The sequence below is a fragment of the Mobula hypostoma genome, chromosome 16 (genome assembly GCF_963921235.1).
Source record: "Mobula hypostoma chromosome 16, sMobHyp1.1, whole genome shotgun sequence".
NCBI classification, from domain to species: domain Eukaryota; kingdom Metazoa; phylum Chordata; class Chondrichthyes; order Myliobatiformes; family Myliobatidae; genus Mobula; species Mobula hypostoma.
In genome coordinates, this window is record NC_086112.1 from 15,594,425 (window position 1) to 15,620,862 (window position 26,438).

The 26,438-nt window shown below is 41.4% G+C and overlaps 1 protein-coding gene across 5 annotated transcripts in view; it reads left to right on the forward strand.

Annotated features, from left to right (window-relative positions):
• LOC134357252 (endoplasmic reticulum aminopeptidase 2-like) overlaps positions 1-23,829 on the forward strand; it is a 92,965-nt gene extending 69,136 nt beyond the window's left edge. For all 5 annotated transcript variants that reach the window (XM_063068588.1, XM_063068589.1, XM_063068590.1 and 2 more), the window contains 6 exons: positions 2,028-2,184; positions 3,944-4,128; positions 11,493-11,654; positions 14,743-14,883; positions 16,175-16,256; positions 21,775-23,829. In XM_063068588.1, coding sequence (XP_062924658.1) covers positions 2,028-2,184; positions 3,944-4,128; positions 11,493-11,654; positions 14,743-14,883; positions 16,175-16,256; positions 21,775-21,927 — 880 coding nt within the window. In that variant the 3' untranslated portion in view covers positions 21,928-23,829. The remainder of the gene's footprint in view (positions 1-2,027; positions 2,185-3,943; positions 4,129-11,492; positions 11,655-14,742; positions 14,884-16,174; positions 16,257-21,774) is intronic.
• Positions 23,830-26,438: the final 2,609 nt, after the last annotated feature.

Consider the following 26,438-nt stretch of genomic DNA (forward strand, 5'->3'; position numbering starts at 1 on the left):
GTCAGTCTTTCTGTGTAGCTTTTCATTGATTCTATTATATTTCCCCGTTCTGCGAATTCCGTCAAGAAAATGAATCTCAGTATAGTGTATGGTGACATATGGATACTTTGATAATTAATTTACCTTGAACTTCTGTTTCCCATAAAACCCATCCCACAACTGCTTGACATCAGCAGTAACCTGTCTATGAAATTAATGTTCAATGTGCAAGAATGGGAAATGGAAGAATCTTTGCTTTTATTGGAAAATACTAATGAGTTATTACTGTGTGTACTATACCCATGACTGTGTGGCTAGGCATAGCTCAAATGCCAACTATAAATTTGCTGATGATACAACCATTGTGCTGATTGTGGGCTTCAGAAAGGGGAGGACGAGGAAACACGAACCAATCCTCATAGGAGAGAGAGAGCAACTTCAAGTTCCCGAATGGCAATATCTCTGAGGATCTAACCTGGTCTCAACATATCAACGCAGCCATAGAGAAAGCAAGAAGCGGCTATATTTCATTATTAGTTTGAGGAGATTTGGTTTATCACCTAAAACACTCGAAAACTTCTACAGATGTACCATGGAGAGCATTCTACCAGGCTGCATCACTGTCTGGTATGTGGTGAGGGGGGTACTACTACACAGGATCAAAACAAGCTACAGAAGATTACAAAATTAGTTAGCTCTATCTTGGTACTAGCCTCTGTAGTACACAAGACATCGTCAAAGAACGGTGTCTTAGAAGGGCGCGTCCATTATTAAGGATCCCCATCACCCAGGACACGCCCTCTTTTCATAGTTACTGTCAGGAAGGAGGTACAGGAGCCTGAAGGCACACACCCAGTGATTCAGGAACAGTTTCTTCCCCTCTGTAATCTGATTCCTAAATGGACATTGAATCCTTGAACACTACCTCACTTTTATTGTTTATGTTTTTGTACTATTTTTAATTTAACTATTTAATATACATATATGTTCAAGATGGTGCCTGCGTACAATGCTCCTTTGATTGACATCTTTTGGACAGATCGTAAAACCATATATCCCACTTCTTTTATGTGTTTTGCGTTTGTTTTTGTCTTAAATGTGATTCTGGAAGTGTTGGAGCCTGTGAGTTGCAGTTTGGGGATCATCTGTGTGTTTCAGCACTCTGCGGTTTCTGAGAGGATTTTGGGAGACAGAGACACCATATGGGAACCTTGCGTTGAGATGGCTGTGGGGTGGGGTGTGAGCTGATGTTGGAGTTCATTTCAGCAATCAAAACTTCCATTGTTTGCTGATTGAAGTGGTGAGGGAGATTGAAACATCGAGGCACAAGCGAAAGGTGAATGCTGTCTACCTGCCTTTTTATCGCTAGGGGATCATTCACTGCCAGAGAGGGAAGACTGCCTTTTTATCGCTAGGGGATCATTCACTGCCAGAGAGGGAAGACTGCCTTTTATCGCTAGGGGATCATTCACTGCCAGAGAGGGGAGACAGCCTTTTTATCACTGGGGGATCATTCACTGCCAGAGAGGGGAGACTGCCTTTTGATCATGGGCCAGATCGCTCACTGCCGGAGAAGGAAAGGCCAGGCGCTGTGCCCAAGAATGTTAGCCGGTTTTCTGCATTTGGATATGGTCTTGGGATTATAGACTTCTTTTTATCAGTCCCATAATTTTTTGTATTCTGTGTTAATTGCCTGAACTTTCTCTCATTTTTGTGTGTGGGGGGAGAGGGTGATTTGGGGGTGGTAGATGTGCCTGTTCCATTTTTGTTCATTTTATTGAGGGGGGAGGAGGGATTCGGGGCTTGATGATCATGCTGCCTTTCTCTTCTTTCTTGGTTTCGTGGCTACCTAGAGAAGAATAATTTCAGAGTTGTCTTAGATAATAAATGAACCTTAGAACTTTTGACATATATACTTACTGTTATTGATTTACTTCATTTTTACTATATTATCATGTATGGCATTGTAATGCTGCCATTAAGTTAACAAATTTCACAGCATATGCCGATGATACTAAACCTGATTCCTATTCTGACTCCATGTTTAGTGCAGGAAAGCTGTCAGTTGACCGAGCCTTGAACTTGACTCGTTACCTCAATCGAGAGAGTAAGAGCATCCCACTATTACACGGTTTGGGTAACCTAGAGGTACTTTACAGAAAGGTTGTAAAAAGAAATATCACTGACGTTGCCACAAATCTAAAGGTAAGATAATGTTGTCCTTCTACTTGAGCGATGCCCATTCACAGTCAAAGAGATGGAGTCTCGAAGCAGGTGATGCTTTAGTATCCAATGATGGTTTTTGCCAGGCTGCTGTTTCAAGCCTTGACCCTGAACTGATCCATGGTGGTCTCGTCAGCATGAATCTCCGTTAGATTTGTTGAGGAACTTGTACACTACGTTCTTAGCCCTCAGCAGCATCTGGGAGAACACTGGTGTCAGTGGTCAGCATGATATCATGCTGCCCTTTTCTCCCGCATGATCAATGGTTATCTGCTCCTGTGGGTATGACTCAGAATCAGGGCAATCCACAGCCAGCAATGGGAAAATATCAAGTCCTTGAGATGGTTAATACTGAAACCAAAGCAGCTGAAATAAAGACTCCCAGGTGGTTAATTTACAGGTTGAGTCTGTGGTAAAGAAGGCAAATGCAATGTTGGCATTTATTTCAAGGGGAATAGAATATAAATGCAAGGAGATAATGATGAGACTTTACAAGACACTATTCAGGTCACACTTGGAGTATTGTCAACAGTTTTGGGCCCCATATCTCAGAAAGGGTGTATTGTCATTGGGGAGAGTCCAGAGGAGGTTCACAAAGATGATTCCAGGAATGAAGGGGTTAACATATGAAGAACATTTGGCAACTTTGGGCCTGTACTCACTGGAATTTAGAAAAATGTGGGGGCTCTCATTGAAACCTACCGAATGTTGAAAGGACTAGATAAGGTGGATGTGGAGAGGATGTTTCCTGTGGTGGGAGTATCCAGAACTAGAGGGCACAGCCTCAAAATTGAGGGGTGACCTTTTAGAACAGAGACGTTTTTTTAGCCAGAGAGCAGTGAATCTGTGGAATGCTCTGCCACAGACTGTCCAGAGGAGTATATTTAAGGTGGAAGTTGATAGTTTCCTGATCAGTCAGGGCATCAAAGGATATGGGGAGAAGGCAGGTGTATGGGGCTGAGTGGGATCCAGGATCAGCCATGATGGAAGGGCGGAGTAGACTCGATGGGTTGAATGGCCTACTTCTGCTCCTGTGTCTTATGGTCTAAAACAAACCAGTTCTTCATGAACACAGTGCCTGTAATGAGCAGCCAATTGGGAAACTCAGAAATCTGCTCTTGTCACTTAGAAAGATTCTCTGGTGAGAAAATCAAGAACCAAGGTGACTTTGACCCCGCCAGCAAAATGATCCAGGCATATCCGGTTGAGAGAGAAAATAAATCAGCCATGATCAAATAACAGAGCAGACTTGATGGGCTGAATGGCCTAATAATGCTCCTGTGTCTTATAATTATTTCATTCAAATGGGGGCTATTAATATTAATTCCAAATTATTTAATATATTTAAGGGTACTGATGCCAACTAGCAATTAATATTGTTTATCTTCCACCGATGTTGCCTGAACTGCTGAGTGATTCCAGAATTTTCTGTTTGCATTCCAATTTTCCAGCATCTGCAGTTGGTTTTAAATTTTCATGTACTATTACACTAATTGTAAGATGTCTGTGAGATCACTTAGCTTGGCACATACCATGGAGTAAGCCTGCAACATCTCTACTATGCATTCTTAGTATTGTATCAGATATTCCAGTTGCCTGCTGAAGCATAGTCAATCTTTCGCAGTCTAATTTTCCAAAAATAAATTGTTGCTATTTTATTTTTTCTATAGCTGTACACTAATCCTTTCAGATTTTCTGGTGGCTTAAGAAGATTTGTTTTTTTTTATTGTTTAAATTTCAGAACTACATCTTGAAGTTTTTCAAGCATCTGATTGATAAGCAGTCATGGGATGATGCTGAAACCATGTCAGATCCACTGTTACGGACCAAACTCCTGAAAGCTGCTTGTGACCTTGAATACCATCCTTGTGTTCAGAAGGCTTCTGATTATTTTAATCAGTGGAGGACGTCCAATGGTACCATGAAGTCAGTAATGTGAAAAAATCAGCTTCTATTCAGTTTAGAGTGATAATTTATTTTGTATAGAACTTTTCTGTAACTCTGAACAAATCTCTCACAGTAAGTTACTCTGTGTGATACAGATATTATTGTACACAGTTAATTAACACAAGTAGCACTCAGTAATTTATTTCTGAACTTGTTTTAGGGAAACATTCAATTGCCAGGATACGCACACAAAATGCTGGAGAACTCGGCAGGTCAAGTGGCTCCTCTGGAGAGGAATATATAATAGATGTTTTGGGCCAAGACCTTTCAGATGAACTGAAAAAGAAAGGGGCAGAAGCCGGAATAAGGTAGGAGGAGGGGAAGGAGTATAAGATGGCAGGAGATAGTTGAGACCAAGTGGCAGGGAAGGTTGTTGGGTGGGTGGGGAGGAGAGATAAAGTAAGAAGCTGGGAGATGATATGTGGAAGAGGTAAAGGGCTGAAGAGAATCTAATGGGAGAGGACAATGGACCATGGAAGAACGTGAAGGTGGAGGGGTGACAGAGTGAAGTAAGAACAGGTGAGGAGAAGACAATGGGTGAGAGGGGAGCCAGAATGGGGAACCGAGAAGGGAGAAGGGGGTATAAATTACCAGAGGTTAGTGAAATCAATGTTTATGCCGTCAAATTGTAGGCTATCCAGGCAGAATATAAGGTGTTGCTCCTCCAACCTGAGTGTGGCATTATCGTGGGAGTAGAGGAGGCCATGGATAGATAGATGGAATGGGAAGCTGAATTGAGTTGGGTAATGACTAGGAGATCCTGACCTTGTGGCAAATATACTCCAGGTTCTGCGTTTGTTGAGTTTATTCTTTCCACATTGCTTATGTCAGAGTACAAAATGCCCAGCCCAGAACATTGACTGGTTGTTGTTCTCTATAGATGCGGCTTGACCTGCTGAGTTCCTCTAGCATTTTGTATGTGTGTTACTCTGGATTCCCAACATCTGTAGAAACTCTTGTGGTTATTGTCAGGATACTGCTATTTTTAAAAGAAAATCGCAAGCAAACATTAAGTGTCCACTCGGAAGAATGCACTAATGAACATTCAACTCCACAGGGATACACCATCATCTCAGGGCGTTGCATTCTTTGCTAAGTTAAAAATTCAACTGAGGGTTTTCAAGATGGCGGCACACCGAAAGGTCTGCTTGCTGAGCTCAGCACCGCAACACTGATAATTTCGCAAATAAACCTATCCATTCCAACTTTTTAAAAAATGCCCAAGTGTCAGATTTAATAACATGAACATTGATGAGTATTTTTTGAGCTGTTTCAACACCATGTCATCGAAAAGCACTAAAAAAGCGGCCAGGATGAGCTGCACAGAGTGCTCTGGGGCTGAGGAGCTAGCTACTGCTTGCTATGCTAACACGTTGACCCTGCTTTTGTCAAGTAATTCAGGAAGTTATGGAGAACATATCCAAAATGATGGACGAGAAGCTGGGTCCACTCTCTCTAACACCCCAGAACCACACATCGGAGCTTAAAGATCTTGATACAAGAAAGACCGGGGCTGAGGGCCGAGTCTCTGTGGTAGAGATTGTAGCTGATCAAGTCCAAAGCCGCATTCGGGCACTAGAAAAGCAAGTTCAAAGCCTGTTTGACCGTATTGATGATCTTGAGAATAGGGGCAGGAGGAAGAACATACGGATCATCGGTCTACCTGAAGGAACAGAAGGCAGCCAGCCAGCCAGCGAAGGCTTAAAAAACATCGCTGGCTGCCTGCCTAATTTCCTTGATTTGGAAACCAAGGCTGGATACATTAAAGTGGAAAGAGCTCATCGTACGCTGGCTCCAAAACCGGGCCCAGGCCAATGCCCTCAACCCGACCTTGTGCAGTTCCATAATTTCAGTGATAAGCAAAGAGTGATAGAGGCTTTGAGGCACCATGGGACTGATGCCCAGGCTTTAATATATGAGGGATCTAGGCTTATGTTTTTTCAAGAATTTTTGGCAGCCGTTATTCGGAAGCGCAAGGAATTCGACCAGGTAAAGAAGCGGCTGAGGAAATCTGGAATCCAGTACTTTATGCTGTAACCAGCGGCGCTGAAAATCACCTACAACAGGACCACCAAGATACTTGATTCTCCTGACAAAGCTAAAACTTTTGTAGACATGTATACATTGTGTAGCCCCTATTATGGGCGATAACATGCTCGATGGTCACTTTATTTTACCTTTTCATTACTCGATGGCAAAATATCTTATAGGATGGGTAATGTATTTGTTTTGATTGATATAGTTTCATTATTTGTTTAAATTAGTGGTGCTGCTCCAGCCTGAAGGAGCTTAAACATGATGGTAACAAATCGGTGGATTGATAAATTAAGCCGTTTTCATTTTTGACTATGTTAAATGCCATATTAGCAGTGGGGCAGAATATGGGGTGCTAGAAGGTTCAGATATCCCCTTTAAGTGTGGGTTAAGTCCTCTTGTTCAGCGCTGTTGGCACTTTGTTTTTTTATGTGTTTTTTTTTATTCACTTATTGCCGCTCAGCTGATCTTAAGTCGGACGACTTCTCCTCCAGAGTCAAATGATTGTTATAAAGGGTTATGACCAATAATATATTAAAATTGTGCACTTGGAACATTAAGGGGAATCATTCACCAATCAAGAGAAAGAAAATCCTATTAACCCTGAAAATGGAAAGGATGGACATAGCCTTATTGCAGGAGACACATTTAAATGATAAAGAACATCTAAAACTGCAACAGAGTGGATTTGATCAAGTCTATTTTTCACCTTTTAATACCAGGAGTGTGGGGGGGGGTCATTTTAATTAGGAAGAAACTACCTTTTAATTTATTAGACTGCATTAAGGATAAGTATGGAAGATTTGTGATTGTTAAGGCTTCAATATATGGAGAGCAATATGTTTACTGCCCTCCAGCTCATCCTCTCAAATTCCTAATAGATGCTTTTTCCAAACTTACAAGCTTTTCAATACAAAACATTTTGTAGGTGGGGATTTTAATTGTCATATGGAGCCATTGATGGACAGAGTGCCTAGTGGTCCCCCATTGCTCTCCTCACAGTCCAAACAAATCATGGGCTTATGTGGAGAACAAGGACTTGTGGATGTCTGGAGGTTGTTACATCCCTCAGACAAAGACTTCACATTTTTTTCTAATCCACACAAGTGTTATACCAGAATAGACTTTTTCCTAATCCCCAAAACGCTCCTAGATTTAGTTGTAGCCTGCACAGTTGGAAATATCACTATTTCTGACTATGCAGCAGTATATTTAAATATTAAGCCCAAAGATAATTCAGCACGATCTAGACATTGGAGGCTGAATCCTTTTATTCTAAAAGATAATAAATTTATAGACTACTTTACTTCCGAATTTTAAAATTTCCTATCTATTTATTCCAAATCAGCTAGTAGTCCATCGATGCTCTGGGAAACTGCTAAGGCCTATGCAAGGGGATTAATTATCTCCTACTCTGCTAGTAAGAAGCGACAAGCTGTGGAACAGCAGCACCTAGCGGAAGCAAGGCTTGCGGCAGCTAAAAAGGATTATATTAATAAGCCTTCTGCAGCCAAGTTACAGAATATCACAGCCCTACGCTGCACACTAAATTCTTTACTTGCACAAGCAGCCAAAAGAAAATTGACGTTTGCTAAACAATGATTGTTTGAACATGGTGAAAAACCAGGTAGGTACTTGGCTTATTTAGCTCGAAAGAAAAATGCCTCTCAGACTATTGCTTCAATTAGGGATGGGACAGGAGCCCTCACTAGTAATTCTAAAATGATTAACGTTGTGTTTAAGAATTTTTATTCTAAATTGTATCAATCTGAGCAATGTAATGCTGGACAATCTAGGAAGGAGTCCTTTTTCAGGAATTTAGATCTCCTAGGCATTTCTTCTGAACAAGAGTCCCTCCTCAATACTCCGTTATCTATACATGAGATTCAGGAAGCTGTGAGACAGCTCCAAAGTGGGAAGGCTCCTGGTCCTGATGGACTCACTAGTGAATTCTATAAAGTGTTCACAGGGTTATTATCAGAGCCTATGCTAAATATGTTCAATCATGCAATTAATTGTAGTCTCCTCCCACCATCATTGAGAGCAGCTAATAGCTCCCTAATTCTTAAGAAAGGAAAGAGCCCTGAAGATTGTGCCTCCTACAGGCCTATTTCATTGTTAAATGTTGACATTAAAATCTTACCCAAAACCTTAGTGTTGCAATTAAAAACTGTGTTACCTTTTATCATAGAAGATCGAACAGGTTTTGTAAAAGGCCGTAGATCATCTAACAATATTAGAAGATTACTTAATGTGATTCAGGCATGTCAGCAACAGGCAGTGGACGGCTTGGTGGTTTCCTTAGATGCAGAAAAGGCCTTTGATCGTGTTGAATGGCCGTATCTTTTTTTCACTTTAGAACGATTTGGTTTGGGCAATAATTTTATTAAGTGGGTGAAGGTTCTTTATAATGACCCTTTGGCTGCAATTCTCACTAATGGTATTAGGTCGGATAATTTTAGTATTCTGAGGGGCAGCAAGCAGGGCTGCCCTTTATCACCATGACTTTTCACACTAGTGATCGATCCATTGGCTGAGGCTATTCGGCGAGACCCCAAAATATCTGCTCCAGACATAGTACTAAAGTTATATAAAATTACATTGTATGTGGATGATGTTCTAATTTCCTTATCAAACCCTGCTATATCAGTGCACCACCTTATACAATGCATCAATTCATTTAGCGCCTTTTCTGGTTATAAAGTAAACTTTACTAAATCAGAGGCTATGCCTCTGAGGAATCTGCAGCAGATACCTGACACTCAGGGTGTTTTCCCCTTTAAATGGTTGCAGACAGGTTTTGTTTACTTAGGCATATTTATCACACCTATGTTTGATCAATTGTTCAAAGCTAACTTTACACAGTTATTTGACAACATCAAACAGGATCTTGAGCAATGGAGCACTCTTCCCATTTCTTGGCTTGGCCGAATATCCTTGCTCAAAATGAACATTCTTCCTCGTCTGCTCTGCCAATATGAATGATTCCAGTCACTTTTACCCAACAAATACTTAAAAAAAAATAAATGGCTGGTTTGTTTCTTTCATCTGGAACAAAAAAAAGACCCTGTATTAAAATGTCTAAGTTACAGCTTCCCAGTAGTCTAGGGGTTCCGGATTTTCCAGACATCAAAAAATATCAATTAAGCTCCTTTTTATCTTGCGTGGTTGACTGGGTTTGCAGGGACCCCTCCTCAATTTGGCTAGACATTGAAGCTTCACAAGCAAAATGCCCTCTTATTAATTTGCTTTTCCTCAATAAGATGAAACTAGTTAAGGAATATTGTCGCAATCCAATAACAAATAATACATTCAGGGCTTGGAGGGCGGTGCGACAAATTGAGGGCAACGCAGCAAAAATATCACCCTTCACCCCAATAACCGGCAGTCCAGATTTTCAGCCTGGCATAGCGGATTCTGGATTGAAACTTTGGATTTCTAAGGGTACTTTCCATCTAGGAGATTTATTTGATGAAGGAAAGATGATGTCTTTTAGTCGAGTAGTAGAGAAATTTAACATACCCAACAAGGATCTTTTTCATTTCTTTCAGATAAGAGATTATATACAGAAAAAAAACATCATTGTTAACTGATTTCTATAGTTCTGACATAGAAAAGAGGGTGTTTTGTTCTAAGGGTGAAGTCTCCAGTAGCACTTTTTACAGCATCCTGAGGGAATGTTCTTGTGGAGAAGCCGAGCAGCTGGGAAAGGTCTGGGAGGAAGAGCTGGGAGTAGAAATTACAGCTGAAACACGGGAAGACATCTGTGATAACGCGAAGAAATTTCAGTTTGTAATAGAACTAAAGCACTGCAACTCAAAATTCTGCATAGAGCCCATCTGACTCCAGATCGTCTCTTGAAATTTAAGACGGGGGTTTCTCCAATGTGTTCTAAATGTAAAGTAAATACTGGAACTTTCACCCACTGTTTTTGGACTTGTCCCAAGCTTCAGGAGTACTGGAGTAATATTTTGGGTGAAATGGAAAAGATTCTGAAGATGGAGCTTGAACTGGACCCAGTGTCTTTTCTCTTAGGCTTACCCAGAAGTCGTATTATTAATGCATATCAGAAAAAACTTTTTAACATCCTGACTGTTTGTGCGAGGAAGAACATTTTACTTTGTTGGATATCTGATAAGGCCCCTGGACGTTTTGGTTGGCATAAATTAATCATGGAATACATTCCTTTGGACTTTTTGACATGTATGGTACACTCAAAAACAAATAGTTTTCATAAAACAAGGCAACCTTTTCTGCAGTATGTAGATGTAAACCTGTCTGCTATACTAATAAGGGCTTTTGTATAGGATTTTGGGGTGATGTCTATATTTTGATGGAAGTGTTCTGATAGCTGATATCTGTGAGGGGAAGAAATGTAAATGTATCTGTAAATTGAAAGTTTTGTTATGCTGAGCAAAAAAAATTTGATTGATTTGTATTATAGGTGAACTAGTTTAAAGATTGTTTTGCAAATTATGAATTCTTAGGATTGATTTCAAAGCAGTGATTTAAAATCCAAATGATGCATGAAGATTATGCATTTATTTATCATTTTAATTTAATAATGCCATTAATAACTGTTTGTTTAAAAGTATGTTTTGAATTCAAGAAAACTAAGCACAAAAGAATGGTTAAAACTCAATAAAGCCATGTAACAAAAAGCGTTTAACTCATTAACACGCGCAGATTGCAAGATGAACTCAACAGGTCAGGCAAATCTATGGAAAGGAACAACTGTCAATATTTTGGGCTGTGCCTCAGCCCAAAACATCAACTCTTTATTCCTCTACATAAATACTGCCTGACCTGCTGAGTTCCTCCAGCACTTTGCGTGTATTACTCTGTATGTCCAACATCTCTTGTGTTTACCTCGTTAAATCTAGCTCTCCTGCTTCTCCCACCTCAATCACTCTCCATATGACCAAATTATAATCTAGTTTTTTGTTTAATCACTCACATCTAATTAATTTTAATGTCAAAACACTCATTTTTAATCTCTAATAATGCACAAAACTGCTTCATTTTCATTACCATTGTCATCACCAGTTTCCCACTCATAACATTGCAGGAACTGATGTGCGCAGACCTTTATAGAAATGGACATTGTTTTTGGGGAAGTAATCATTTGGTCTTTACTTTGTTTAAGTTTAATTATCCTGATGGTTAAATAACTCCACTTGCATAGAAACAAAAGATCCCCTAAAATGTGACAATGGTCTACCTTTCTAAGCATGCATTCCAGTGTATGTGTAGTCTATAGTGCAGTTTATTGGACAGAAGAATTATGAACATTTTTGTTTATATCGCAGATTGCCAACCGATGTCACGGACATTATATACTCCGTAGGTGCCCAGAGCAGTGATGGATGGGACTATCTCCTGACAAAATACATGCAATCATTTTCGGTTGCTGAAGAAAGTAAAATTATATCTGCTTTGGCAAGCAGCAGAAATCCAGACAAACTGGCACGGTATAGAATTTATTTTTGGCTCATCAGACTTCATGATATCATTCACAGTGAGTTATGATTACAGTATTGTAAAGGGATCCAAAATGTCAAAGAAATTAAAATTACACTCAGTGGCCAGTTAATGAGGTTCCTCCATTACCTAACAAAGTGGCCACTCTGTATGTTCGTCGTCTTTCGCAGCTGTAGCTCATCCACTTCAAGGTTCAATGTGTTCCGTATTGTGAGATACTCTTCTGCAGAGCACTGTTGTAACACATGGTTTTTGGAGTTACTGCTGCCTTCCTGTCAGCTTCACCCAATCTGGCTATTCTCCTGACCTCTCTCATTAACTAGGCATTTTCATCCACAGAGTTACCATTGCGTAGATTTCTTTTAAATTTTTCACACATTTCTCTACAAACTCTTAGCCATTGTTTCCCAACCTGGAGTCCATGGTCACCTCGGTTAATGGGCAGTGGTCCATGGCATAAAGAAGGTTGGGAATCCTAACTCCTGGAATTGATGTGCATTAAAATCCCAGGAAATTAGCAGTTTCAAATTACCCCTTTGCCCCTTCTTACACCAACAATCATTCCATGGTTAAAGTCACTCAGATAACACTTCTTTTCCATTCTGATGTTTGGTCTGAACAACTGGATCTCTTGACTATGTCTGCATGCTTTTGTGCATTGAGTTGCTGTCATGTGATTGGCTGATGAGATATTTCCATTAATGAGCAGCTGTACGGCTGTACCTAATAAAGTGGCCGCCGAGTGAATGACTTCTTTTGCAATCGGCAGAATCTGAAAAGACTTTTCCCGGTATAGAGTTTATTTATATGCCATCAGATACTTCACAATAAGGCATATATCATGTTCCTGCAAATGGGAAGCATTTATACATTTTGTCACCTGAGCACGAAGATACACATCTGTCCGATCGGAATTTGGAATGATTATTGTGTTTAGATGAGTAGCAAGTGGCATTATATGGAGATTTCAGTGTAGAAACAAGCTGTTTTCTTCACTGTCCCTGTCAACTCTTACTAATGTTTATCGATGCACCACAGAATGCATTCTATCTGGGTGCATCACGGCTTGGTATGGCAACTGTTCTACCTGTGACTGCAAGAAATTGTGAGGAGTTGTGGACACAGGTCAATGTATCACAGAAACCAGCCTCCCCTCATTAGACTGTATATACTTCTGTCTGCTTCATTTTAACAGCCAGCTTAATCAAATTGAACTAGTGTTGGGCACGTGGCCAAGTGATTAAGGCGTTCGTCTAGTGATCTGAAGGTCGCTAGTTTGAGCCTCAGCTGTGACAGCGTGTTTGTGTCCTTGAGCAAGGCTCTTAACCACACATTGCTCTAGTGTCTGTGTGAGGAGTGGCGCCCCACACAGACTTCCAATCTGCGCCTTGTAAGGCATGAAAATGCCCGACACAGGCCTCTCATGGTCTGAGTCGACGTTCCCTCCCCTCCCTCCTTTAATCAAAGACCCCATCCATCCTAGACATGCTCTCTTCCCCCTCTTCCATCTGGCAGGCTCAAGGACAGCTTCTACCCCACCGATACCAGGCACTTGAGTCAACCTTTTGTGTGATAAGATGGACTCTTGACCTCAATCTATCTCATTATAACCTTGTACTTTGTTGTTTACCTGCACAGCATTTTCTCTGTAACTGTTACACTTTATTCTGTATTGTTATTGTTTTATCATGTTCTACCTCAATGCACTATGTAGTGATTTGATCAGTATGAACAGTATACAAGGCAAGCATTTCACTGAACCATGGTACGTGTGACAATAATAAACCAATTCCTATATTTAGTGTAAAAGATGTCTTCTGTCACACACCCTACTTCATCTGACCTCACCAATAAGTACTTCCAGAATTTATTCTGCTTTGCATATTTATTAAACCTCTTAAATATGTCTATCCTAATTTCCTGCAATCTCCTATTGGGATTAAGTTCAATGTTCTACCTACTCTTTATATAAAGAAGTTTCTGTTGATTCTCCTAATGGAATATAAGGTGGCAGAGATGTGCAGCAAGGAGAGCAGCTGCCTCTCAGCTCCAGTGATCTGGAATCAATCCTGATCTCAGGTGCTAGCTGTGTGGAGTTCGCATGTCCACCTGTGACAATGAGGGTTTCCTCCATGTGCTCTAATTTCAAAAGCATGGAGGTTGGCAGGTCAAATGGCCACAGTAAATTATTTCTGGTGTACAGATCAGGGATTCCCAACCTGGAGTCCTCTGACCTCTTGCTTCATGGTATTGGTTCATGACATAACAAAGACTGGGAACCCCTGGTGTAGATGAATGTTAAAATGGAGGGTTGATGGGGATGTGGGGGAAGATAAAATGGGTCAGAGTAGGATAAGTGTAAAAAAAGGGTAGGATGAGTGGGAGGTTGATGGTCAACACATACATATAGTGAGAGTGCATAAGACTTCTGCACAGTATGACATCATTGAACTTCCCACACCACATGTACATTCCATATTCCAGTACAATCTCCCGATTTTATATACCATTCTGCAGCCGCGGTTCATTAATGCTAAGCAAACCACTTCATTTGAAAACAAATTGCTAATTCTCAACTCCCTCTTTACATTGACACTAATTCACAACCCTGCAGAGGTACTCCTTCTCAACTCCAACATCAGGAGACGGATTGATATTATGATACAGTCGTGGCTCTCTTTTTGCTGATGTAATTTATGATATTAATCCCACAATGAATTATGAAGTGGAATACCTCCCGAATAGTTAGATTTGTATCACAGAGTAAGACATAGCAGAATTAGTCCATTTGACCCAGCGAGTCAGGTCCACGATTCCATCGTGGCTAATTTATTATCTCTCTCAACCCCATTCTCCTGCCTTCTCCCCATAACCTTTAACCCCCTTACTAATCAGCAACCTATTAACCGCCACTTTTAAATACACCCAATGACTTGCTCTCCGCAGCCATCTGCAGCAATGAATTCCACAGATTCGTGAAATGTTAAAAGTAAATCAAAAAGAAAGGTGATTTTACAAAGAAAATATTGTAACAATTTTTGTAATAAATCTATTGTATGTTTATTTCCATCACCTCAGGTTATTGGAACTTGGTTTGCAAGGGGACAACACTAAAGTACAGAATCTGGTTCTTGCTCTCAGGGCAGTGAGCTGGAACCCATACGGACAACTGCTTGCATGGAATTTTGTGAAGGAAAACTGGAACAAATTGATAGAGATGTTGGTACCCTTTAAAATCCTTAAACTTGGTCTCTGTTTTTATTGCTCAATACTATATTTCTATCAACACTGTCCTGCTGATTTGTACCATATAATCATAATACCTTAATTTTCTATTAATACCATATACTGTCCCCGGCAGTTTAGACCATAAGGCATAGGAACAGAATTAGGCCACTTGACAAACCGAGTTTGCTCTGCCGTTCCATCGTGCCTGATTTATTATCCCTGTCATCCCATTCCCCTGCCTTCTACCTGTAACCTTCGATGCCCAGACTAACCAAGAACCTATCAACCTCTGCTTTAAATATATTCAATGACTTGGCCTCCACTGCTGTCCATGGCAATGAATTTCTCAGATTCACCACCCCCTGGCTACAGAAATTACTTCTCATCTCTGTTCTAAATGTTTTTATTAATTTTAGAAATTAACAAAATGCATTTATGCTTGCAAGCTAATTCATCTGAGAATCGTCAAGGAAGGAAAACAAAAACTGCATATACCGGAAATCTGAAAAAAATTTAGAAAAAATACTGGAAGTTCTCAGCAAATTTAGTTATTTAGATATACAACCTGGTAACAGGTGCTTCCGACTGAATGAGCCTGCACTGCCCTAATTATACATATGTGATCAATTGACGTACTAACCTGTACATTTGTGGAATGTGGGAGAAAACCAGAGCACGTGGAGAAAACCCACTTGGTCACGGGGTGGAAGTACAAACTTACAAACAGCGGGCAAAATCTATAGAGAGAGAGAAAAAGGCTTAATAGTTCAGGTGTCATCAAACTAACGAATCATCCTCAAGACAGAAATAATGGTTGTAGTAATTGAAAACTGAAACGTTCAGCTTGATTTGGAGGTGGCATGGTAGCACAGAGGTCAGCACATCATTTTACAGCGCCGGCAATCACTGACTGGATTTCAATTCCCGCCGCTGTCTGTTAGGAGCTCGTACATCTTCCGCTTAACCATGACGGCTTCCTCTGGGTGCTCTGATTTCCTCCCACATTTCAAAGACATATGTTTAGGGTTAGTCAGTACTACACAAGCTATGTATGGCAACATTTGCAGGCTGCCTCCAGCACAATCCTTGAATCGTGTTGGTTGCTGACACAAAAATGATATATTTCACCGCATGTTTCAACGTACATGTGACAAATTAAGCTAACCTTGTTAAATTTCGTACAGCATAGCTGAACTATAGTCTAAGTAGTCCAACAACTATAATTTTCTTACAATATAAAAAATGCACATTACCAAATGTCTTCAAAAATTTGTATTTGCAGATTTCAGCTTGATTCATTCACTGTTCAAGAGTTTATAATTGGACCAGCATCTCAGTTTTCATCAAAGGAAGAACTGAAAGAGGTCAGTAAAATCCATAACTCTACGCATTTTACAAAGTGAAGAGGAATCAGGAGGTTCCTCCTCACTACCCCTTTACCTCTTTGTCATGCTTTTAATTTGCAGCTCCCTTTCTCTCAACTGTGCATCCAGAGCAACCTTTCAAACAACCTTTTCTCTTTAAGTAGGGCTCCTGTAACTGACACGGGTTTTTCTGGGGGGAGAAGGTATTAAGAGAAAGGGAGAAAATGCAGATCAATAGAAGTGTTGCAGAGTAAATGATAGATAGGCTAGGTGGGCTGAATAGCCTTTGATTCTGCTTATATTCCCTCCAGCTGGGTCTCCCACACACTGGTAATTTACGGATGCCATCCTAGTGATTTCTCCATTCAGTATGTGGCAGTGAGCAGGTGGCAATGAGGCCTGTTCTCTCCAAAGCAGAATCCTATGTCTACTACTATGTCGACTCAGGCCTAGGGGGCCAGCGTCGGGCACGATGACAGACTCTGCACTTCTCCCTCTCCCTCATGTGTGTTCAGTTCATCTACATTAGCCCCGCCGCTGTCTTCTAGGAGCGTGTTGACCATAGTCTTGGGAGGGCGCCCAGGGTTCATCCTCCCGTGCTTGGGCTCCCATATGATTACTAGGCTGACAGGTAGCTCGGGGTGGCGTAGACAGTGCCCTGCTAGTTGCAGTCTTCTCACCTCAATTTTAGTGGTGAGCATCGGTAGGTTGTTATAGAGCTCGACGTTCATCATGTGCTGTTGCCAACTCACGTCAAGAGTCATCGGGAGCATTCGTGTATAGCAACCATCCATGAACAAAAATACCAATATTTCAGAAATAATTTATAATTTATTTCATTAGCTATTTATCCTTACGAATTCATGCTATGAACGATTATGGTGGCGCTGTAGTGCAGTGGTTAGCACAACACTTTACAGGCGACCTGGGTTCAGTTCCTGCCGCTGCCTGTAAAGAGTTTGTACGGTCCCCTCTGGGTGCTCCAGTTCCCTCCCACAGTCCAAAGACATTCCTGTTGGTAGGTTAATTGGCCATTGTAAATTGTCCCATGATTAGAAACACAGATAACCTACAGCGCAATAAAGGCCCTTTGGCCCACAAAGTTGTACCAAAAATTTCCAAAAACTTATGAAAATGATTAACATCTCAAAACTCAAGATTCACATTTATTTGTCACATGTACATGGAAACGTACAGTGAAATGCATCATTTGTATAAAAAAACAACATTCTTGAGGGTAACCTGGAAGTGTCACCGCACATTCCAACGTCCATATAGCATACCCATAATGCTCAGCAGAACAAAACAACGACAGCAAAAACAAGCCCCATTCTTCCATCCCACCCATGCACATGCATAGTCCATTATCCCCAGGATAGGTCTCCAGCTGCTAGTGGACATGTACTCATGCTTACAGACACCTTAGTAATGTTATTGCACCACAACTGATTTTGATCATGTGTATGAGAGAAACACCAGCTATAGACCTCTTGACTTGCTTTTTCTCCTTTTGTAACACTGAGTCTGCAAGGAGCCAGGTTCAGCTTTCCATTCAAATCATGAGTTTTCCATTAATGCAAATCCTAAGATTTCCTTTTTACAAAGATTACATTTTGAAAATGAAAATCTGAAAGCCAATGTTATGTAATCTGCTGAGCAATGCTAGCTCTTTCCTTTTTCAGATCATTGCTGAAATAATTTGATTCTATCACCTTTTGCCATTCATTGCTCTAGAGATTTTCATAAATAGACACTGGTAATATTAGACTATCAAACACAGGAGCAGAATTGGGTCATTTAGCCCATCAACAGTGTTTCATCATTCTATAATGGCTGATTTATTATCCTCCTCAACCCCATTCTCCTGCCTTCCCATTACCTTTGAAATCCTTACTATCAAGAACCTACCGATTCAAACTCCACTTTAAATATATCCAATGACTTGGCCTCCACGGACATCTGTGAGGCAATGAATTCTGCAAATTCACCGCCCTCTCCCTAAAGCAGGGGTTCCTAATCATTTTTATGCCATGGACCAATGCCGTTCAGCACGGGGGTGCATGGACCCCAGATTGAGAACCGTTGGCCAAAAAAAAACTCCTCCTCATCCCGAGACGCCTGGAGGCATCCTGCGCTGGGATTGGAGGGGTGTGTGCGCGTGCGCAAGGGGCTTGGTTTGCTGTTGTTGCTGCTTGCATTGTTCTGCTGAGAACTGTGGGCACGCTATGCTGGCGCTGGAAAGTGAGATGACACATCCAAGGGGCAGGCCAGTCTGAGAAGCCAGTGAAGGCTTAGCTTCACGAGCGCCAATTGTACAACAAGGGAGGGATAACAACTCAACATAGGCAGAGAGGACTGCTGTCATTAGACACAAGTACTGAATTAGGCCATTCACCCTATTGCACCTGCTCAGACATTCCATTATGGCTGATTTATTATCCCTCTCAACCCCATTCTCTTGCCTTCTCTCCGTAACATTTGACACCCTGACTAATCAAGAACCTATCAACTCCCACTTTGAATACACCCAATGACTTGGCCTCCTCAGCTATCCATGGCAATGAATTCCACAGATTCACCACCCCCTTGCTGAAGAAATTCCTCCTCATGGTTCTGCCCTTTGGTCCCAGACAGCCACGCTATAAGAAACATCCTCTCCACGTACAGGTTTCCCCCGCTATCCGAAGGTAGAGCGTTCCTATGAAACAGTTCATGAGCCAGAATGTCGTAAAGCAGGGGTCCCCAACCTTTTTTGCACCGCGGACCGGTTTAATATTGACAATATTCTTGCGGACCGGCCGACTGGGGTGGGGTCGGGGGTGTTCAAGTAGGGTTAAACTCACCTCAACATGTCTTTTACAGTTAGGGTTGCCAACTTTCTCACTCCCAAATAAGGGACAAAAATAGCAGTCAAATCCCGGGACACTTTACCCCTGGAAAGACTACCATGACCATGAAGCCTTGCGCGGGCACCTGCGTGCGCATACGTGCCGATTTTTGTCCTCCACACAAATCGGTTTTGCCTTCATCTTCCTGACTATACTGTACATATATTATTTCTACTTTATATAGGCTGTGTATTTATCATATTCCTGCTTTTACAGTATGTTAGTGTTATTTATTTTCGGTTTTATGTGTTATTTGGTATGATTATGATTTGTTAGGTTATTTTTTGCGTCTGGGAACGCTCAAAAATTTTTCCCATATAAATTAATGGTAATTGCTTCTTTGCTTCATGCCTTTTCGGCACGAAAGGTTTCATAGGAACGCTCTACCTTAGCAGGGGGAAATACAGGAGAAACCAATTTAGCCCAATATACGGGATGTCCTGGCAAATATGGGACAGTTGGCAACCCTATGTTCAAGTTCAACAGTGCGTGACAGGGAATGAGGAAAGGTGCAACTGACTCATATCGTTTCCTCACGGCCCGGTAGCACATGCTTTGCGGCCCGGTGGTTGGGGACCACTGTCGTAAAGTGAATAAGCAATTATCATTTATTAATATGGGAAGAATTTTTGAGCATTCCCAGACACAAAAAATAACCTACAAAATCGTGCCAAATAATACATAAAACCTAAAATAACAGTAACATATAGTAAAAGCAGGAATGATAAGATATATAAAGTAGAAATACTTGTCTGCAATCATTGAAGCACTGCCTAGTGCAGTGAAAATCTCACGCAAGCACCCTTGGCAGAAGCGCTCTTGGCAGAAGCACTCTCTCCGGTAACCTTTAAGCTATGAAGCTGCCAAATCATACCAAATAACACATAAAAATACACAACCTATATAAAGTAGAAATAATGTATGTACAGTGTAGTATCACTTACTGGAATCGGGAAGACAGCAAGCACACTGATGATGGTGTGCTAGGCTGAGTCGTCGGAGATTGGGGTGGTGGGACACTGGGGTGTCATCTCATCGTCGTCTGTTTCCATCAGGGCAGGCAGGTCATCTTCTTCTATGTCTGTCTGCCTCGATGTTGAAGGTTGAGGTTCGTCGTCTGCTGTGGCTGATATGGAAGGCTTGAAAAACGACAGTATACTTGACTGCTGACCGTCGAGCATTTTTCTATCATACAGTTCTTTGTAAGCACTCAAACCATCCTGCAAATATGCCCTAAACCGACGTACCCTTTCAAAATTAAAGTTGTACTTTTCTGCAATCATTGTTGTCAATTGCAGCAAAAATCTCACACAGTTGCTTCACATTCAGTTCCTGGACAACTTCACTTTCGGTCTGTTCACTACTGAATTCGGTTTCAATTGTTATCCTTTCCTCTTCCAATTGCATCAGCTCTTCATCTATCAGTTCTTGGTCATGGGATGCCAAAACCTCTTCAACATCATCTTCGTCAACTTCCACAAGCCAAACTCACTTTGTCCTTACTTCGTTCACCACGATCGAAACACGTAATTCTGTCTAATTTTACGCTAAGTGTAACACCCTTACGAGCTCTTTTAGGCTTTTCTGATACCTTAGAACTCATCTTGCTAATGGATGCTCAAAATAAATCGACATAGAGCACAGATGCTCACAGGCACGTGTTTAAGCAATGCCGGCTGGAATGCAGTTCCGGGGGAGGAGCTTGGCTGCTCGGGGCGCGCGCTGCTTTTTTTCGTAACAGTGAAAACACCTTCTGTTAGCGAAAACAGGTAACTAATGTAGGTCTTTCTAAGAGCGAGGTGTCGTAAAGTGAACGTTTGAAAAGTGGGGACACCTGTATATCTATCTAGGCCTTTCAATGTTTGATGGGTTTTAATGAGATCCCCTCCTCAATTTTCTAAACTCCAGCAAGTACGGGCCCAGAGCCATCAAACAGTTCTCATACTTCAATACTTTCATTCCCCGGTTCATTCTTGAGAACTTTCTCTGGACCCTCTCCAATTCTAGTACCTCCTTTCTTAGATAAGAGGCCCAAACTGCTCACTATATTCCAAGTGCACTCTGACCACTGCCTTATAAAGCCTCAGCATTACATCTTTGTTTTTATATTTTAGTCTTCTTGAAATGAATGCTAACATTGCATTTGCCTTCCTCACCACTGACTCAACCTGCAACTTAACCTTTACAGAATCCTCCACAAGAACTCCGAAGTCCCTTTGCGCCTCAGATTTTTGAAATTTTTCCCCGTTTAGAAAATAGTCTATGCCTTTATTCATTCTACCAAGGTGCATGACCATAATATTCCCAACGTTGAAATTTCATCTGTCAATTCTTTGCCCATTCTCCTAATCTTTCTAAGTCCTTCCGTAGATTCCCTGCTTCCTCAACACTATCTGTCCCTCCACCTACCTTTGTATGCTCCACAAATCCACTAATTCTGTAAATGAATGCAAATACTGCATTTGCCTTCCTTACTACTGACTCAACCCAATTAAAATACAGAAGCAATGATGAATATTACAACAATTAAATATAATATTGTGTATTTCTAGAGCAGGAGAAAGTTATTATATTCAACAATGTATTTAAATCAACAAAAAAAATACCAGTGTGTATTTAATATGTTTCAGGTGGAGACATTTTTTAATTCTATTAAGGAGCAGAGCTCCCAGCTGAGATCCACTCAGATTGCTCTGGAAAACATAAAGAACAACATCAGGTGGCTGGACAGGAATCTGGGCGACCTCAGGAGCTGGTTACAACACGCAATTGCAAACCCATAGCTGTTGGAGAATTTGACAAATCAAAATCCTTTCACTTTGTTTCGGAACTTGGGTCTTGTCATTTTGTTCTTCCGGTGGTTGAAGTTTTTAAGGATTCACAGATTTAGAAGCTAAAACAAATATTTGTAGTGCAGCAGGTGAAAATTGTATTCAGTAAATATAACCTCAAGATTGCCATGTAATTATCAAACGTTCTTCCCTTTTGAATACATGCAGGAACACACACACACACACACACACACACACACACACACACACACACCTTCCTGTATATTATTATCTGTAATTTTAAACAACACACAATTCTATATACATTCTAGCCACTTCATCCACTTCCTCCACCTTTTTAATCTGGCATCTTCAACCTTCCTTTCCAATCCTAAAGAAGGGAGTTAGCCTAAAACGTCAACTGTTTATTCATTTCCATAGCTGCTGCCTGACTTGCTGAGATCCTCCAGCATTTTGTGTATGTTGCTTTGGATTTCCAGCATCTTCAGACTTTCTCATGTTTGAGTAAATTCTGCTATTCAGACCATCAACCATCTGGATCATTAAGGACTAAGAATTAGCTGACATTATGTTTGATTAAATAATCCTCCTGCCAATGTTCTTTGCTGAACTTCTATATTTTCTGTTTGTTTCCAATTCTGTACCCAACTTCACATGACCATGTTAGGCCTCCAAATTAGGCCTTACCAGTATCTTCAGGACTCATGAAGGTTCTTGGCCTGTGAAGTCAACTCTTATTTCCTGTCCATAGATGCTGCCTGACCTGCTAAGTTCCTCCAGCATCTTGTACGTAATCCAATATGATATCTGTTCTCAATGCGCAACTCTAAACACCAATTGATTGGAAAAAGGCATACTCATAATTGCAGATTTTGCTTACAGCGATCTAATCACTCAATGTCATGATTTATTGATTGAAAGCTCTACATATTAGGACAGTGACATGTATCATACATAATGTATCAATCCATAATTAAATAAATATGTTTGAAAATCATTCTCACTGACAGAATAAACTAACCTGCATCTGATTTTCTTGTTATGAATGTGCTGCTGAAAAAACGTTGCTTTCAAGATAAATAACAATTATATGTTTAACTTTTGGTAAATGCTAAGCTCTCTATTGCAAATTTATTTTCATAGTCAATGGAAAAAGTTCTTTCTTCTGCACAAGTTATAATGCTAATTTGTACTTCACCCTTTTTAACCTAGGATGCATGAAAATAGAATTTAATTCTGAAATTCAATGCACGTACCTTTACCCCGATTGCATGAACTCTGAACTGAAAGTTCTCTTATTTTATTGCAACACTCACAACACGCTGGAGGAACTCAGCAGCTCGGGCAGCATCCGTGGAAAAGATCAGTCGACGTTTCGGGCCGGAACCTTTCGTCAGGATGAAGGGTTCTGGCCCAAAACGTCGACCGATCTTTTCCATGGATGCTGCCCAACCTGCTGAGTTCCTCCAGTGTGTTGTGAGTGTTGCTTTGACCCCAGCATCTGCAGATTATTTTGTGTCTCTTATGTTATTGTCCCGTAAATAATTTCTGTGTCAAATTCTGTCTGCAATAAACGAAATCCAGCACAGAATCTATCGCCAGTTAAATAATCCTAAAATCAATTAATTGATAAATTAATTAATAAATTAAAGACTAGTTACTTGATAAATGTACTCACTAAGTGACAAGAAATTCTGAAGACCAAGAACTCTCTGAGACACTAGTAGGTGATACCTGATTTGAAGAATACTACATACTTCATGTTGAAGTATTCTGAAGATTTCCTTGTGAAGGGTTGCACGGGTATACATGCATGAAACTTGTTCTGTTTCATTGTGAAACAACAAGATTAAAAGAGTTCATTCTTGATCAATAAAAGATTTTTGTATGTGATGTACATTGCATTTAAGATACTGCTTATTGGTTGAATACCGAATGTTTAGTGTGGTAATAATAAAGCCTTTCTCATGTCTCAGTCTCCACATAAATAAACTGCACTCCTCTATATATTGGTGAGACCCGACGCAGACTGGGAGACCGCTTTGCTGAACACCTACGCTCTGTCCGCCAGAGAAAGCAGGATCTCCCAGTGGCCACACATTTTAACTCCACATCCCATTCCCATTCTGACATGTCTCTCCACGGCCTCCTCTACTGTAAAGATGAAGCCACACTCAGGTTGGAGGAACAACACCTTATATTCCGTCTGGGTAGCCTCCAACCTGATGGCATGAACATCGACTTCTCTAACTTCCGCTAATGCCCCACCTCCCCCTCGTACCCCATCTGTTACTTATTTTTATACACACTTTCTTTCTCTCACTCTCCTTTTTCTCCCTCTGTCCCTCTGACTATACCCCTTGCCCATCCTCTGGGTCCCCCCCCCCCACCCCGTCTTTCTCCCCGGACCTCCTGTCCCATGATCCTCTCATATCCCCTTTGCCAATCACCTGTCCAGCTCTTGGCTCCATCCCTCCCCCTCCTGTCTTCTCCTATCATTTTGGATATCCCCTTCCCCCTCCCACTTTCAAATCTCTTACTAACTCTTCTTTCAGTTAGTCCTGACGAAGGTATCGGCCTGAAAAGTTGACTGTACCTCTTCCTAGAGATGCTACCTGGCCTGCTGTGTTCACCAGCAACTTTGATGTGTGTTGCACTCCTCTGTGCTTGCTCTCAGATTTAACAACATGTCACAAAATGCTGAAGGAACTTAGTGAGCCAGGCAGCATCTATGTAAAGAGTACAATCAATGCCTCGGACTGTACTCTTCCCCCATCGACTGTTTACTCTTTTCCATAGATGCTGCTTGGCCTGCTGAGTTCCTCCAGCATTTTGTGTGTGTGTTGCTTGGATTTCCAGCATCTGCAGATTTTCTCTTGTTTAACAACATGTGTTAGATTATAGGAAAAATCTGTTGTGATCATGAAATAAGAATTATTCCATTCTCTATTCTGGCTCCCCTCTTACCTTCACCTGCCCATTACCTTCCAGTGGTGCCCCTCCTCCCTTCTTACTTCACCGTTCTTCCCCGTCATCACGTTTCATCTGTCACCTGTCAGCTGGTACTCCTTCCCCTCACCTGGTTTCACCTATCACCTGTCAGCTGGTACTCCTTCCCCTCACCTGGTTTCACTTGTCACCTGTCAACTGGTACTCCTTCCCCCTCACCTGGTTTCACTAGTCACCTGTCAACTGTTACTCCTTCCCCCTCACCTGGTTTCACCTATCACCTGTCAGCTGGTACTCCTTCCCCCTCACCTGGTTTCACTAGTCACCTGTCAACTGGTACTCCTTCCACCTCACCTGGTTTCACCTATCACCTGTCAGCTGGTACTCCTTCCCCCTCACCTGGTTTCACTAGTCACCTGTCAACTGGTACTCCTTCCACCTCACCTGGTTCACCTATCACCTGTCAGCTGGTACTCCTTCCCCTCACCTGGTTTCACTTGTCAACTGGTACTCCTTCCCCCTCACCCGGTTTCACTAGTCACCTGTCAACTGGTACTCCTCCCCTCACCTGGTTTCACCTATCACCTGTCAGCTGGTACTCCTTCCCCCTCACCTGGTTTCACCTATCACCTGTCAGCTGGTACTCCTTCCCCCTCACCTGGTTTCACTAGTCACCTGTCAACTGGTACTCCTTCCACCTCACCTGGTTCACCTATCACCTGTCAGCTGGTACTCCTTCCCCTCACCTGGTTTCACTTGTCAACTGGTACTCCTTCCCCCTCACCCGGTTTCACTAGTCACCTGTCAACTGGTACTCCTCCCCTCACCTGGTTTCACCTATCACCTGTCAGCTGGTACTCCTTCCCCCTCACCTGGTTTCACTAGTCACCTGTCAACTGGTACTCCTTCCACCTCACCTGGTCTCACCTATCACCTGTCAGCTGGTACTCCTTCCTCAAGCCCACCTTCTTATTTGGGCTTCTTCCCTCTTCCTTTCGAGTACTGATGAAAAGTCTCAGCCTGAATCATCCAGTTCACATCAACTTCCTTAACTAATTGTAGAACTGGTTATGTGCTATCCCATTTCTCAACAGGAACTATTTTACTTCATCCAATCTTCCCTTGAGATCTTGGTCTCATATTGGAATGGGTACCAGCAGTAAAGAAACCATTCAGTGGGTGAATCTACTGTGAACTTTGTGTGCTTTACATTATTAAAAGTCATTGAGTTTAGCTGATTCCTTTCTGATTTAATATCTATATAAATATTCATTCAATTATGGATTGCTGAATTATGATGAATCATTAATTCCAGTTAAACTTCCATTAAACCTGAAAATACCACGTCCAATTAGAACACAGAATATTACATCTCCGTACAGGCCCTTCAGTCCACAATGTTGTGGCAACCTATTAACCTATTCAAAGATCAATCTAACCCCTTCAATCTAGTCCTCCATTTTTCTATCAACCATGTGCCTATCTAAGAGTTTCTTAAATGTCCTTAACGTATCTGCCTCCACCATAAACCCTAGAAGTGCATTCCCACATCC